The sequence below is a fragment of the Chanos chanos genome, chromosome 13, assembly GCF_902362185.1.
Source record: "Chanos chanos chromosome 13, fChaCha1.1, whole genome shotgun sequence".
NCBI classification, from domain to species: domain Eukaryota; kingdom Metazoa; phylum Chordata; class Actinopteri; order Gonorynchiformes; family Chanidae; genus Chanos; species Chanos chanos.
Genome location: NC_044507.1, coordinates 8275488 through 8290707, shown reverse-complemented (window position 1 = coordinate 8290707; position 15220 = coordinate 8275488). Strand labels below are relative to the sequence as shown.

The window sequence follows — 15220 nt, the reverse complement described above, 5'->3', positions numbered from 1 at the left end:
CATGAACAACAGTCAACGATGCCCAAATGGCAAGAACACAAAACCATTCTGGGCAATTAGTTTCGTCTTATGCGTTAAGCTGTGGCAAAAACGCTTCACAACGAAAACTGTATGTTGGCGTTTCAGAGGCTGAAAGCTGGGTAAGGCAAAGCTCGCCAGCACAACACTGTAAAGGTTTAATAAATCTCTGCACGCTATATTAAACAAAGCTGTATGGGGGGAAATGGATCATTCAAAATATTTGGATACTAAGTGAATTTAATGCTGGCAGCATCAAAAAATTGCAAATGCCTGAGCACATGAGTTAAGTCAGCTCGGTAGAGGACATTCCAGCTGCAGATATAAACACAACAATATTCAGTGTCTCCCTAAGACTTGGTACAACAGTAACCCCTGGTGGATGACACTCATGAAAACACATTACAAGGCCTCTATAGTGGATTTGGTCCACTGGACAAATGTGTTGGTTCCTAGGAGACTTAAAACATGACAATTCTCCTGAACTGACCGTACGTTTATTTTTTTTTTATGTATATTTCTACTGTGTTTTTATAAAACCACAGTTCCACATGTCACACAGAAAGAAAAAATATGACTCTGGTGAAACTCACACCAGTAAGCAAGGGGGGTGGGGGCAGCTGGAGCATCACGAATTGTAATGCGTTGAACTGTTTACCTCAGCTGAGTTTGCCCGGGAAGAACAAACGTGAAAACAAGCAAATTATAACGACGGTACCACTGTGATCCACGCAAAACTGAACAACACTACAGACAGCACTGAAGTAAAAGACACTCTAAAAGACAGAAGCATGAGGTGTTGACAGATGGTAAAATGCCAGATTAAATGAAAGTTTCCAAGAACAATCAGTGCCGTATGAGCGAAAGCAATAGGGGAAAAAAAAGCACTAGACCAAAAAACAAAAGGAAAGTAAAATGCAAAGAGAGGAACATGAGCGACAAGGCAGACGACACACAAAGAGAGAGGGATGGAACAGAAAAGCAAACCGGTTTTCTTTTCAGAATTACACAGTGTCTCGCTGTAATTCTCTGACTAAAGAGGCTTATGTCTGTGAATACATTCATAGGCAATAAACATTGTCAAAATGAGGCTAACCAGGCCAAAATGAAGCATAGGGAAAAGATAGGAACGCAATGCAACAGTGGCAATCTTAGAGCAGCCTGGGAAGGGATTAAAACAATGGCCTCCATTAATCAATGTGCAAATGAGACAAAACAATCTATCGGTTTAAATAGGGTGGACGGTTCTGATTTGCCAAATACTTTTAAATCGTTTTTCTCTCGCTTCAATAGGTCTGAGTTCTCTGAAAATGCTTAAAGGGTCTCTTGCACCTGAGAATGATATTGTGATATCTCAGCAACGGGTCACAGCACTATTTAAGAGGGTGAGCATAAGGAAGGCTGCTGGTCCTGATGCACTTTGCGCCATTGTGCTGACCAGCTTAGAGAGGTCCTCACTAAACTCTTCCAGATGTGTGCCAAACTTGGCCAGATACCTACAATTTGGAAATCATCCACTATGATACCCATCCCAAAATTAAAAAATGCCAAGGAACTAAGTGACTTTAGACCTGTTGCACTTACATCCCTTGTCATGAAAAATGTTGAGAAGATTTTAAAAGATAAGGTTGTCTCCCACAAAGATGGCAAATTAGACCTCCTTACAGTTTGCTTGCCAGGCTGGTAAGGGTGTGGAGGATGCAAAACTCTTCATGCTTGATAGAGTGTATAAGCACCTCGAGAGACCCAAATCTCAAGTGAGATTTTTCTTCGGCGTCTAACAAGGTGCAGCCTCATATTTTGATTGAACGACTCACATCTTTTTTTTTAAATTACCTTGTAACGGACAGAATCCAGCAGGTTTTGGTCAACGGACATATGTCCAGCACCAAGGTCTCAAATACGGGCTCACCCCAGGGCTGTGTCCTGTCCCCCTTACTTTTTATCATGCATACAGACAGCTTCAGGACGTCTCGAGAGGGCAGCCATCCTGTGAAATTCTCTGATGACACCACCCTATTGTCTCTTGTTCAGGGCTCAGAGTCAGATCATGGCTGTGCTCTACCTGCCTTTGTTAAATGGTGTGATGATAACTTCCACAACCTTAGCGTATCAAAAACTAAGGAATTGACCATTGATTTCAGGCAGAATTGTGACAAACCAAAAGTTAGCATTATACATGGTGAGGATGTTCAAATTGTTGACACATATAAGTATCTAGGAACAGTGTTCGACTCTCAACTCAAGTTCGATGTAAACACAGAGTCGGTTGTCAAAGAGGGGACAACAAAGAATTCATTTAATGCGGACGCTTAACTCTTTCTGTGTTTGTGATACTATTTCATGTCATTCTTTTCAATTGTTTTTTGAAAGTCTTCTTACGTTCTTATTTATTTGCTGGTTTAATGGGTTGTCCTTGAAGGACAAGAACAGACTAAATGGTATCGTGAGAGTTTGCTCCAAGATAATTGGAGTCCAGCAACGAGACGTGTGCTGCCTGTGGGAGAAACAGATGGCCCAGAAAGCAAAAAGAATCATAAGCCAGTCTGTCCATGTTCTGTCCAGTGAGTTCACTGGAATGTCCTCAGGCCGGTGTTATAATGTGGCCCCTTAGGGGAACAAACCGCTACTCCAAGTCCTTCATTCTCTCTGCCATCAAGCTACTAAACGCAGACAGCAGCCATTTTAAATGACTGTTACATTCTTTTAAAACTTGGTTATTTTTTTTTTTTTTACATGTACTATAACAAAATGTTTTATTTTATTTTGTTTTATTTTATTATGTTCACTGCTGCTCGTCGTTCCCTGGCACTGACCCATGTAGGCTGATCTGTTGCTTCTGATATACAACTACTTGTCTGTGAGTGCTGAAGCTCTGTGTATTGACTGGGTAAGCTGTGAATCTGAGTCAGGTATCTTTTAAAATCACTTCAAAAAGGGCAAGCAATAAAAAAAAAAAAAAAAAAAAAAAAAACAAATGCACGTCGTTCAATCAAAAAATGTTTCACCTGACGCTTCTTTTACAATGATCCCAAATCTGGATCCTAAGCAGACACACAAAAACTGGAGAGTCCAAATAACACACCCAAAAACTGGAGAGCCTAAATAAATCCCAAGACTCATGTACGCCACAGCCCTGCAAACTCCAACATACTTTCAAACACAAATCAAACGCATGGCCTTAAAACACCACTACTACTGGACAAAAAATCACAAATATGACGAATCTCTGCATCATTAGATGCAACAAATCACACAGTCCATTAAGTAACAAACACAAGCTGTCAAGAGCCTGGTTTACAACAGCCTAATTAAAAAGAAAATGCTCTTGATTCAAGTGAGAGAGCTTTGCTCTTGATTAATGAGCTCAGTCCACTCAAAGCCTGTTCATATTTTACAAAGAGCAGTTCTTCTCCTGACTTGTGACTTTTGGAGTGTAAGTGTCTATCTTCTCCAGGGGGACCTGTGAGTATCTGTGCACGCTGGGAGTAATCATACCTTCTGAATTAAGGGTGATGAGGGTGACGTTGTTGGAGTTCTGCACTGCGTTCTGTCCGCTGTTTGACACCGAGTCGCTGGCTTCTGAGCCGCTCTCCTGGTCCTCGTGACTGTCCTCCTGCGTTGGAACCTTCACTAGGATGGTGTTTTTTCTACGCCCACCCACAGTACTGTTAGGAATAAAACATAGGAATCTCAGGAATACGAGATATCTTTGACCCTGAATGCTGAGGGTTTCTTACTATCCTACATTCAGACTGTTTCTGTACAGAACAGAATTCTTCTTGTGTACACTGAACTACTTATTGTGAAAATTCTGAGGACAAATATTCATTGTGAAGCCAAAAGACACAGGTATTCGAAAAAATACATAAAAACACATGAATCAAAGAGCGCACAGACATGCAACAAGTCTTTAAACTTTGTATTTTGATAGTAAACAACTGATACCTAACTACCACTCACTTGCTAAGCAGGTTCTCCAGTGACTCTGAGCTGCGTGTGATATTCTCCTCCTGGGGTCCCTTTGGTCGGTCACCACTGACAATCACATTTGTCTGGGGCACAACACTATTGGCAAGGACAACAAACTCATCAGTGTTCAGAACATTCTTTCAGTTAAATAAAGTCTTTCTCTGCTAATGTCTGCCTTTATTAATATTTTTGTATGTATCTTTAGTCAATCCTTTGTCTGCCCTCTTCCGTAACTGCTCAGTAAAACTAAATCCTAAACCTGAAACAAACCCAAAACTTGCCCTTCAAAACTGTCATCACAAAAGTCAAACACGGGCTATACAGAAAAAAACACAATGTAGTTTCTCTGTCATTCGACCATTCTGAAAGGACTTGACTACAGAAGGCAATAAGGTCAACAAAGTTATCCAAACCTATGCGAGCTACACAACTGTTTTCTCACAAATTTCCAGCTAAGGAAAGTGTGAAAAAGAAGGGCTTTCTCGGATGTAGTAAAACCATTGTCCTCTGCTTACCAGCGCACTTTGTTCCAAGTCTGTGTGGCCCCCAGAGGAGATCCTGCTACCATGGGCACCTGAATGGGCCCCTGATTTTTACTGGTCACAGCATCCAGCTTCTCCTCAAGGGCCCTACATGTGGCCTCCAAAACTTGCAGCTTAGCTTCCATACTGTCAAGACGCTGACAGATAGTCTGACTGATGGTACAAAGCAATGACTGCCGAATGAGAAAAACAGACAAAGAGCACAAGAGAGCACATAACATGTGGGAAATTTGTATGTCATTGCGAATGAGCTCCATTTTAGTACAGTATACAAGGAAATGTTAATGCCAGAAGTGGTTAGACTATATAATTTGTGGTGTTGCACCAAGTTCTAAAAGATTAGCCTAGGCCTTTAAAGGTATTGATTCCCTGTACTTATACAAGTAATGCAGGACTTTACACACATAATGCCAGTTGTTACCTTAAGAGACGCATCTTGGTTGTTGCTTTCCAACCTTGCTCGTTTGCGTTGTGGCCTACCGCCATCCTCATTATTCTCCAATTCGTCTAAACCAATCAGAGAAGCGGACAGTACTTCTCAATACATATATTTAGCGTGAGTTATTGTGTTAACTGTTTACTGCTCGTTTTAGATTTGTGCTAAGTCGATGAATCTGTCACTACACAAAATGTATTTAAGGACACTTTCTGTTGAAAAAAAGTTCTGTGAATTACATGACAAACCTGGCTGGTCCTCATGATTCAAATCTTCAACAGCAATCTGGACCATCTCCACCAAATCCTGTTCTGACATCATTCAAACCTGAAAAGCAGGGACATACATGTATTTTGAATGAGACTATATGGCACCTATTCTTGTTCCTATCAGTCAAAGTAAGTGTGCGCAGAGAGTTAAGACGATCAATTCTTGTTCAACCAATCCTTACAAAAAAGATCAGAGTGCTGGGTATTTGAAACACATCTCAAAATAAATACAAGTATTTAACAATTCATTTCATAACTGATTTCATGTTCATCTTGTCAGTCCTCCATAAAGGCCTATTTCAAACTCATCTTGTGCATGTTTGTAGTAAAATGTGCAAACACTCTGGTGATATGACATCTTAAGAGATTGCTCGATGGATGGCATTAAGAAAAAGCACACATACATTCTGTATAGGATCTATGACAATGAAATCGTTAATGAGGTTTAAGTCTGTCATTTAGGGGTATCTCTCCTGTGACCGACACAGAGCGCATCTCGATAAGTGAACTACACACTAATACATGAAAGATACATTGTAAAGCACCCAGGGATTTGATACAATACGATTCAGCCCTGTTTCAATGCCATATGATGCGTTTCGATACAATGCGATGCGATTCCCTGTAGAGCGAAAATTGAGTTTAAATTCTACGTTATCCTTGCAACTGCTTGCAAGGAAAAATCGTGTATGTATAAATTACATTCCAATAATGGGAGAGCGAGATAAAATGCAGGCTGCGTCACAATGTGCTCCTTCACATTTGCTGATCATTATAAAACTCTGTGTGGAGTCTCGTGTGTTATATTGCATGTTTCTTAGCAAATCACAAAAAAACAGTCAAGTTAAAATAAGACTTTAAAGCAATTATTTTTATTAAGGAATTACTGTAAAGCTTATGCGCGTTTGCTGATGCATCCCAAATTCGTTCACCACCCGACAACTGACGGGACTTGCTACATGCAAGAAGTTCGGTGGGTTGGTTTGGAGGCGTTAGAGGACGCACCTCCGTCAATAGGACCGACAGGCAGAAAAAAACATGTTCTTCATGAGAGAGGGAGGGAGAGAGAGAGAGATGTACACACTGAAAGAAAACTAGCTTGATAGCGTTTCGAAACAACTAATAAAAATGCCTGTGTCGTGTCGGAGTTTACCGGCACAGAGACGCTAGTATCGACTGAGTCGGTGCGGCTATACTGTAAACAGTCGGAATCGTTACACCCCGAAATGTCTTTATGTAGACGTTGGTATCTCGACATTGCTTTAGATCTCAAGCCCTTCTGATATGTCACTGGAGTGTTAATGAAAGATTGCCGTGATAAATACATAACATCTGCCGAGGAGTGGCTTGCTTTCATGCAGGTCAGCTCCGTAAATTGTGTTTTTGGGGGGGTGGGGACGTCTTATGGTTAGGGCACATCAGAGATCTGAGTAGTGCCCACTGGCGTTACTTTTAAGTAGTACTAAAGACACAGAGACTATAAGTTCAACCGAAGCTCACTACTCCTCAGGAGGAAACGATGCTATGTGTCGCAACTTAGTGCTGGAATGCATAAATATAGACGACAAAATCTGCTTCTAAAAAGGGGCGTGCAATAAACTTGTAAACAACTAGGGTCAACGCAATCATTCGAGCGAGCACATCGAAGATTACGTGAAAGCTAATCAGTCAACTAAAGTTAGCTCACTCGACCATATGGAGACACAAATACTTATTTCTGTGATTAATACCGACTTTGGTGACTTGCCTTAAATAGCCTGAAGCACGGGAAATACCTAAGCTGGCAATGACTTAATTTGACTATCGTTTTAGCTTGTTAAAACTTAGCCGACCAAACTTGCTAATCCATTTGAAAGCTAGCGTTAGCTTACAAAGATGGGATTTCATCGAAAACAAAGCTATATGCGCTATCAATTTATTATATGGTTGCATGCACCAGCCACTTAGGAGGAGGATAAACGGTCCTAGCACACGAACGAAACGCTACCTTAGCTAACATACAAAATAGTTTAACGACTTATGTAGAGGTTTGCCTAACATGGGATGCTAGCTAAAAAGTAGTTAGCTTGAACGTTAGGTCGTTGCAAAATGCAAGCCAGAAAGGGAATGGGATGTAGGCCTCGTAACCCATATGTGGCCTCCAACAACACATGTATGAGGGACCTGAGCGACTATCGATGACAAGAACAGTTTTTAAAACGCATTACGTTGACGCGACAGTGTTCATTCATCTAGCCCTCTAGATACGTACTGTGTCAGTTTGGGTTATATTACCGTGTGAATGATGAATTCTCGTGTTGTTTGTAAGGAATCCGATAATGGCGTCCTTCCTCGCGAGAAGAAAGCTGTCGCTGCAATGGCGTCCTTACTCGCGAGAAAGATGGTTTAGCTTGCACTTCAGCAGGCCTGCTCCAGAAAATGCGCGCAGTTAACTGGTGAGTTGCAGTACTGCAAGTGGCGGATGTGCCTAGCTACCAGTCGTTCAATGTTCCATTAGGACCGTGAGCAAGAAGTCAACGAGTGCTCAAACAATATACTATGATCCATACTTAAATTTTAACTACTTCACTAATTTTTTTTAAGTTATTCCTATTGTTATCAACATTATTTTTTACCTGGAACTGATCTGATCATACATTTTACACCACTAACGTTGAGGTTTAAAAGAAGTGTAAAACATGGGGGACTCATTATTGAATCCCACCGCCAGACTCTAATTTAATACGTGGTTTTCATATATTATTATACATCAAACATGCACCCATCTCTGGGAAAGGATTCAAATGCTCTCCTGAATGAAGGCTACCTCTCCAGAATATTTGGTAATGTTGCACACTGCAGTTGGACAAGCAGTGCAATATTCATATCCAACTAGTTCAAATGTGGTTCAAGTATGAGACACCTTTTCTTTGCATTTCTTGGAAAGCAACAACAAATTAATTTGTAACGATGGACAAACTAATGGACAAAGCACAATGAATAAGTTTAAATTAACTGGAAAAATCCATTTATTTTGAAGCATTATTTAAAAAGATGTTGGTCTGGGTCTGCTTGCACAAAAATGTATTCTTGAAGTGGCACATTTGATCCAGAGGTCCAACAACTGCTCCTACAAGTGTATACCAGGACAGTTCCAAACTCCAAAGCCAGCCCTAATGGTGCAAAAGGACACAGACATTAATACAGAACTGTAAAATATGTAAAATAATTGAAAAAGTCAGAACATCTTTTTTAATGAAATATCATTACCACTTAAAAGTTTAAGTGCTGATTTATCTAAATAGACCTGTTAGGTATACATCATCTGATACCAGTAATAAAACCATGCAGGATACTGTCAGCAAGAGTCCTCTATAATGACACACACATACCTGAATTTGAATCTGCACCATGGAGCAAATTGACCATGGCTGGCATAAGCTGAAATTCAAACACTCGAGGGCTGCCACAGTGAGAGCAGGGGGGCACCATCTGCTTCATATTCGAGGGAGGCTCTGTAATGAACAAAGGTGATCCACCCCAACTGTATCTGTAAAGTAAGAGGAAAATGAATTTTGTTTTAACAGTGATAGTTAGTGCTCAGACTTTGATAGTCACATCCAAACAAAGATGAGACCTTAAGGAAGGATTTAATGACCATTTGCTGGCTGGTGTGAACAAAGATGATCTGTGAGATCAAGATGCTTCACTGTCAACCATTATTTCTTTTGGCTGCATACCTATCCAGTGTCTATGACACTTCATAACTCTTATATATTTGACTTTTACAATTAGAATACTAGCAACACATAATTTCAACTTATAGACTTCATCTAGACTGTATCTGGTTATTATAACAAAGGCCATAATTGTCAGATCATATTGACACAGCATATAATTAGGGAAAAACTGTGGTGACAAACATTTGTAATTTTATAAATCTAACAACAAACCGTAACACTTGTTCTGGACAGAGGGAGATTTTCTTCATAAATCTGGAGAAAACTGCATCCCCATGTCTTGCTTTGGTCTTCTCATATTTCTCCTCTTCTGGCCCTTCCGAGCTAATAAAATTACAATACAATAAACCCACTTAAAAATTACTTCAACTGACGCAGCACTTCATTTATTCCTCACATTTAGGGACAAAGAGGTATCTTACCTCCCTAAATTCCCTACAACAATTCCCTCTCTTTTCTCATATTCTTTCAGCAGTCTGTTGGCGTGATCTACACTGATATGTCCATCAAAGTCTGTCTCATTGACAACACTTATGTAGAAGGCTTGAAAAGCGGGTTGGTTAGGCCAATGCTCTTCTCTTCCTTCAATGCTAAGGTCCTGTAGTCTACAAGTGACATCCAGTCCATATGGAGGGATATTTTGAGGTTGAGCGGCCGATTGGATCTGCCCTACAGCACCAGTTTCAGTGTCTTCATTGCCCATGCCCCAGTCATCAGCGTCCTCACACCAGTCTGTGCTGGACATCGGACTCTCCTTCACTGGTACACCATCTGCTCCCTGCACTGGTTTGATCTCTGATTCTAGGCACTGGGAGCGCAGAACACTCCAGCTGGGAATACAGACAGAGTATTGGCAACATACCCAATGAAAAACTGACACAGAAGTTTTATGTAACTATACACATTATGTGTCCAGTTGCTTACCAGTTTTGTGTGTATCTAGTGGCAAAGCAGAAGAAATTAATACACAGCTGCCTACATGTATTAAAAATAACTTACTAAAGTTAATTAAATAAAGTCAAGCTTACGTCTAAAGAGTCATTTACCTCTCAGATTTCCCATAGCACTGTGCTGACGTGCAGGCAAAAACGTTAATGGTGCGATGATGGGGAGATGCCTCAAGAGGGCAGTACACTTGCACAACATGAGAGAGGATCCCATCACAAAGACGGCACTTCGGGTACTGCAGTGATATCAAGGGCAGCGGGTCCTAAAATAGCAACACAGCATTTAAACAGCTTTACACAACACCGATTTCGAGTACATACACATCCATGATAATTCAGGGTGGTGGAATGAAATTCAAAGGCGCTTAGTGCTGAGACATCAAATAAGACATCACTAATCATTGATTTTTTTCTCTTGGGGGTGGGGGGGGGGGTCCCGGTTTACCTATTTTTGTTATGCATTCGTTTGGTTTGAGGCTTAGCATTTGCTGCTTGTATGGTCCGCCAACAACATCATTTTGAATGTGCTTTTCCGTTATTAACAATGAAAAGCTGAACAATGGTTTTGCTTTTCAAATTAGCCGTTTTGTTATAGTCTATCACTTATAGTTTAAATTTTTCTCTTCCATAATTCACACCGAACATTGGAAAAGTGATTTCACTCCTCATTGTTCTTTTCGCCCTCGTAAAAATGAAAATATGGTAAAAATGACTTTATGTATATCAGGTTCATATTTTCCTCTTTTTCTGTCCTGACGTCCTCTGGCTTGTTGGGATCGGACTGTACCACACGCATATGTGACTCACACTGAGCTGCAAGTACTATACATGCTGAACGAATAAAGGATCTGAAAAATGACCACGAGCCAGCCAGGAGTCGAACCTAGAATCTTCTGATCCGTAGTCAGACGCGTTATCCATTGCGCCACTGGCCCACATGAAGCTAAAAAGGAAATTCGTTACCTTCTGGTGCTTGCACCATACTGCTACATTTTATTTTTCCATGGTACACCTTTTCTGTTGAGTACACAACGTGAATACAAAACTTACACTACACATCACATTTACAGTCAAGCGTGTTTCTCTGATTAACGTTCCGTTACCGTACTAAAGTAAGTATCCTACATGATGTCCGGCTCACGTTAGCCACAGTTCCAGGTGATAACTCACTGGCGTCGGCGAGCTAATCGTGTGTTCATTCACTAAATGCTTATCCTACCTTTACTCACTGACCCCTCCCTTAGCTGTACGACCCATATATTGGTCGACTACTGCTGTCATCTAGCTAATCCAGAGCCAGTTTTGCACAAATTGCCGAACACTTGTGCAACAACATTAGACACTGGCTACTGACTTAGCTACGTCTTCGCCTTGTTGGTTCAAAAGCAGTTTATATGTCAAACTTGAACGAGTCTTACCGGAACGTCTCCTAATTTGTTTGTGAAATAACTTGTCAGTTTCTTTTGCGTAATAAGCCCATCGCTAACTCCAAGAAGGACTATCTCCGAAGCCATTACTACACAACCATTACAACCCACGTGTCGTTTTACGCTATGTACGTCCTCAAATACGACATAAACACGGGCGTGGTTTGAGTCACAGTAACTGTACAGCCGTCGACAAATACTGAAAAATGTTCTCGCTATTGTTAAATGCCGACAGTAAAACATAACCTTATGTTGTATGTTATTCGGTTTTAAGTATTAGAAAGTCAGAAAGTACAATACAGGGATTGTCTCCTAATATATGCTTTCAAAAAATCTTCTAGTTCACAAGTGTACCAGCAAATCAGACAGGGGAGTTCAAACTTTCTCTCCCTTTTGACTAAACTGTAAATATTAACCCATCTCTTGACGGGTAATGAAAGAAACAGCTGAACTGAAATTGTCACTTTGTCGTGTTGGAATTGGGCTATAAGGCCGAATGATTGGTCTTACCCTTACATATACTCCGCTCTAAAACTATATGACTTCGCATAATCCCTCTGGAGCAAAGTGCAAAAACAGGGAGAGTTCGGTTGACCAATTCTTGAAGAATCCTCCATTTATGGTGTGATTTCCTTAAAGAATCCGCCCGTAGTTGAGAACAAGATTTTTAAATAGGCCTAACTTTTTATCATGTACGCTTTAAAGACTTTTACGCTACAACCAGACTGCGTAAAAGTCTTTAAAAGAGGATTATTTTGTTAAAAAAAACGTGATCGTTCGATAAGAGCACCTGGCACCCTTCTTGATGTCATGCTCCTCCCTTGATGCAGCCTCATTTAACCTGTAGAACGTTAACGGCAGTGAATACGCAGTTCGACTAAGTTTCAACAGGTCGTGCTGTTACTCGCATATCTCTTCGCTATGGGGGGTAAATCAGGCTTGTTAGTAATATGCATTACAATAGTCCTCAAAAATCTGAGCACGTCAACAGCAACTAATGGTAAGTGCGCTTGGATGCAAATGTTCCTGCATTAGTTCTCTCAGTGACAATGCTTTTCTGGTGAATTCATTTCATTCGGGCACTAAAATGATTATTCATCTGTTGGGATTTTGAGACTGTCAGACATTTGTTCTGCCGTACCCTTACATGTACATCGCTCTAGAACTGTATGACTTCGCATAATCCCTCTGGAGCAAAGTGCACAAAACATGGTTTTGATTATTCACCTGTTGGGATTCTGCGACTGTCAGACATTTGTCCGGCCTTAGCCTTACATATACTTCGCTCTAAAACTATATGACTTCGCATAATCCCTCTGGAGCAAAGTGCACAAAACATGGTTTTGATTATTCTCCTGTTGGGATTCTGCGACTGTGAGACATTTGTTCGGCCTTAGCCTTACATATACTTCGCTCTAAAACTATATGACTTCGCATAATCCCTCTGGAGCAAAGTGCACAAAAGTGCACAAAACCCTCTAGGGTTGTTCTGCTTGATTTTGAGCACAGTGAAAAGTAAGATTTTGACATGAATTACACATCTTTTGGAATCAGGGCTGTCTTTTCACAGTGACAATATTCCACATTGAACATTACATAAAATATTCGGAACATAGCTTTAATAGAGAACAGTCTCTCAGGCTTGTGTAGAACATCAGGTTTCTCACACGAGACAACAACAGATGTTTTCATAGGCCTACTACAGAGTCACAGTCATCTAAGTGAAATTGTCGTTTTGTTTTCACACCAGCACCTGTCGTCCAGACCACATTAGGAGCTCTTGAAGGTGAATACATGCTTGTGAAGGGGAGTGCGACACTTGTCCACAGTTATCTGGGTGTGCCTTTTGCAAAGCCGCCTTTGGGTCCCTTGAGGTTGGCTCCACCGGAGCCGGTGGAGAGATGGGAAGGAGTGAAGAAAGCCACAGAGCAACCTCCCATGTAAGTCTCCTGCACGTAAAACAAGGCAGTGGGTTGTATGGCGATTCTCCGACCCCAGGGCACATTGGCCGTATTGGACTTTATCTTTGTCTCGTGTTGCTTTAACGACAGTTTTTATCGCAGATTTATGTAGCTATACCAAGCCTGACTACTGGCAGCGATATGGAAAGTAAGCGTAGTATAAGAGGTTGCGTCAGACTTTCTTGATGTCCGTCATTTTGGCGGACAGGGTCGTAAAAATTCCGGCATAATTATTATTACCCGTCATTTTAATTTTCATTTTTTAATTATATTTAGACATATTTAATAGCATTTTACATCCGGCTAAATGCATTAACAGTGACATTAATTAAAAGTGACATAATCCCGACGAAGAATCCTAAAGAGCGATAAATTACGATCTTTGAGTTATGAAAAATTGATTCTTGAAAAGACTGCGATACACTCATTAACCATTTGCCCATTATGTCTTTTTTTTTTTTTCAACTTTTGTTGTCTTTTTGGAGCGCTGGAAGCCTGCATCATATGTCTTTATTTTATACAACATGTGTAAAATATTTGGGTAACAATAAGGGCATCACCACGCAAAATCACACTGGGTTTCACTGCCATTATGAGGTTGCTATTATGAGCAGAGACGGTTGTGCTAAAGTTAGCATGTTTAGTTTTACATACTATCAGGATATTAACTCACTTTTAATTGGGCATATCGCTCTTAAGCTACATGCGAAACTTGGTAACAGAGCGGACTGACACTAGCTTCTGAGCGCATTGAATCTCTTTAAACCAATCGAAACTTTTGGAAGTGTGCGTCATCTTATTCAGTATTGAAAACCGTGCAGAACACGCCGCTCACCAAACAATTAGGCCTCTTATTCTGTAGTGAGGATAATATTGAGATGATGACAAAGAAGAATTCAGAAAACTTAAATGGGTCCAAAACATTTAAAAGCAAAGCCATCCCCAATAGCATGCCTGTGTTGGGTCTTTTCTATTTTGATTTAACTTTATGCAGTGCCACAAATGAAGGCCTTATATCTTAAATATTGTCAAGAGCTAACATAAAAATGTCTTTTGTATTGTTATTTATATTTGATTTATCTTGTTAACCTCTGTCACAATAATAATTAAACCCAAATTGGAATTCTTGGTTTTAGTGAAGCCAGTTAGCGCCCAGAAATCCCGAATAACTTAAGGTGGTTTAGTGGTATAGCCCCCTGGTCCAATAATTCTTGTTGCTGCTGAAGTAAAAACAGACATTGTAGAATTGCTACTTACCTACCCAGTGATGTCATCATAAAGAAATCAGCCAAACATGAGACTTATTTGCATTTGTGCAGGGAACTGATGTAATCAGCAGGTGCCCAATCAGTTTTTATCAACAGCTCTAACAAACAAAAGAGACAAATCAAATCATTTTATACCCAGAGGGAATACACAATGATCAGTATTCATATAGTTCACATAATTGGACTAAGGCACTGAAGAGTGGCATCAGGCAACGCCTCCCCTTGAACACTGATGAGTCAGAGCACCATTCAGATCACTATTTTTTATATTGTACATACAAGCAACTGTACATATTTTGTCAATGTGGTATATACAACCTTTACATATACACTCCCCTTTCCAACTCTGTCCACTGCACCTTTATGCACAACATATTCAATATATTATGCATATATAACAATCTGTATGTATGCTGAACTTATCTGTAAATAATACTGTTCTCTTGAACTTCTGGTTAAATGCTAACTGCATTTCATTGGCTTTGAACCTGTACTCTGCACAATGACGATAAAGTTGAGTCTAATCTAATCTAATCTAATCTAATTTAACCATATGCCAAGGTTAAGGTTAATACTATGGAAAAGATACAACATCTGGAACTTAACAGTAACCTTGTACTAAGTAAGCATTGCATAGGTAATGTAGTGTGGGTAATAAAAA

General features: G+C 40.3%; 3 protein-coding genes and 1 non-coding gene across 5 annotated transcripts in view; 1 reads left to right on the top strand and 3 right to left on the bottom strand.

Moving 5' to 3' along the window:
- The window catches only part of banp (BTG3 associated nuclear protein), a 36249-nt gene extending 28650 nt beyond the window's left edge, over positions 1–7599 (bottom strand). For both annotated transcript variants that reach the window (XM_030790220.1, XM_030790219.1), the window contains exons 1-6: positions 7512–7599; positions 5217–5295; positions 4954–5039; positions 4506–4705; positions 3982–4086; positions 3517–3686 (exon numbers count right to left, since the gene is read on the bottom strand). In XM_030790220.1, coding sequence (XP_030646080.1) covers positions 3517–3686; positions 3982–4086; positions 4506–4705; positions 4954–5039; positions 5217–5289 — 634 coding nt within the window. In that variant the 5' untranslated portion in view covers positions 5290–5295; positions 7512–7599. The remainder of the gene's footprint in view (positions 1–3516; positions 3687–3981; positions 4087–4505; positions 4706–4953; positions 5040–5216; positions 5296–7511) is intronic.
- Positions 7600–8258: 659 nt separating this feature from the next.
- On the bottom strand, positions 8259–11427 carry pdcd2l (programmed cell death 2-like). Its single transcript, XM_030789922.1, has 6 exons — positions 11322–11427; positions 10003–10166; positions 9379–9786; positions 9170–9280; positions 8609–8766; positions 8259–8389 (listed from the first exon to the last, which is right to left on the bottom strand). Exons 1-6 carry the CDS (start codon positions 11415–11417, stop codon positions 8259–8261), a joined length of 1068 nt encoding a protein of 355 aa, XP_030645782.1. The 5' UTR covers positions 11418–11427.
- trnar-acg (transfer RNA arginine (anticodon ACG)) lies at positions 10766–10838 on the bottom strand. Its single transcript has one exon. It is a non-coding gene; the product is annotated as a tRNA-Arg (tRNA).
- Positions 11428–12181: 754 nt separating the features above from the next.
- Positions 12182–15220, top strand: part of ces2b (carboxylesterase 2b) — a 49874-nt gene continuing 46835 nt past the window's right edge. The window contains exons 1-2 of the mRNA XM_030789919.1: positions 12182–12330; positions 13081–13270. Coding sequence (XP_030645779.1) covers positions 12252–12330; positions 13081–13270 — 269 coding nt within the window. The 5' untranslated portion in view covers positions 12182–12251. The remainder of the gene's footprint in view (positions 12331–13080; positions 13271–15220) is intronic.

Excerpts from the sequence above, each read along its gene's own strand:
- pdcd2l (XM_030789922.1), bottom strand. The coding sequence starts at position 11,417 with ATGGCTTCGGAGATAGTCCTTCTTGGAGTTAGCGATGGGCTTATTACG. Across the intron at positions 9,787-10,002 it reads TGCTATGGGAAATCTGAGAG|CTGGAGTGTTCTGCGCTCCC; the intron begins GTAAATGACTCT and ends CTGTATTCCCAG. Across the intron at positions 8,767-9,169 it reads TGTCCAGAACAAGTGTTACG|ATACAGTTGGGGTGGATCAC; the intron begins GTTTGTTGTTAG and ends CTTACTTTACAG.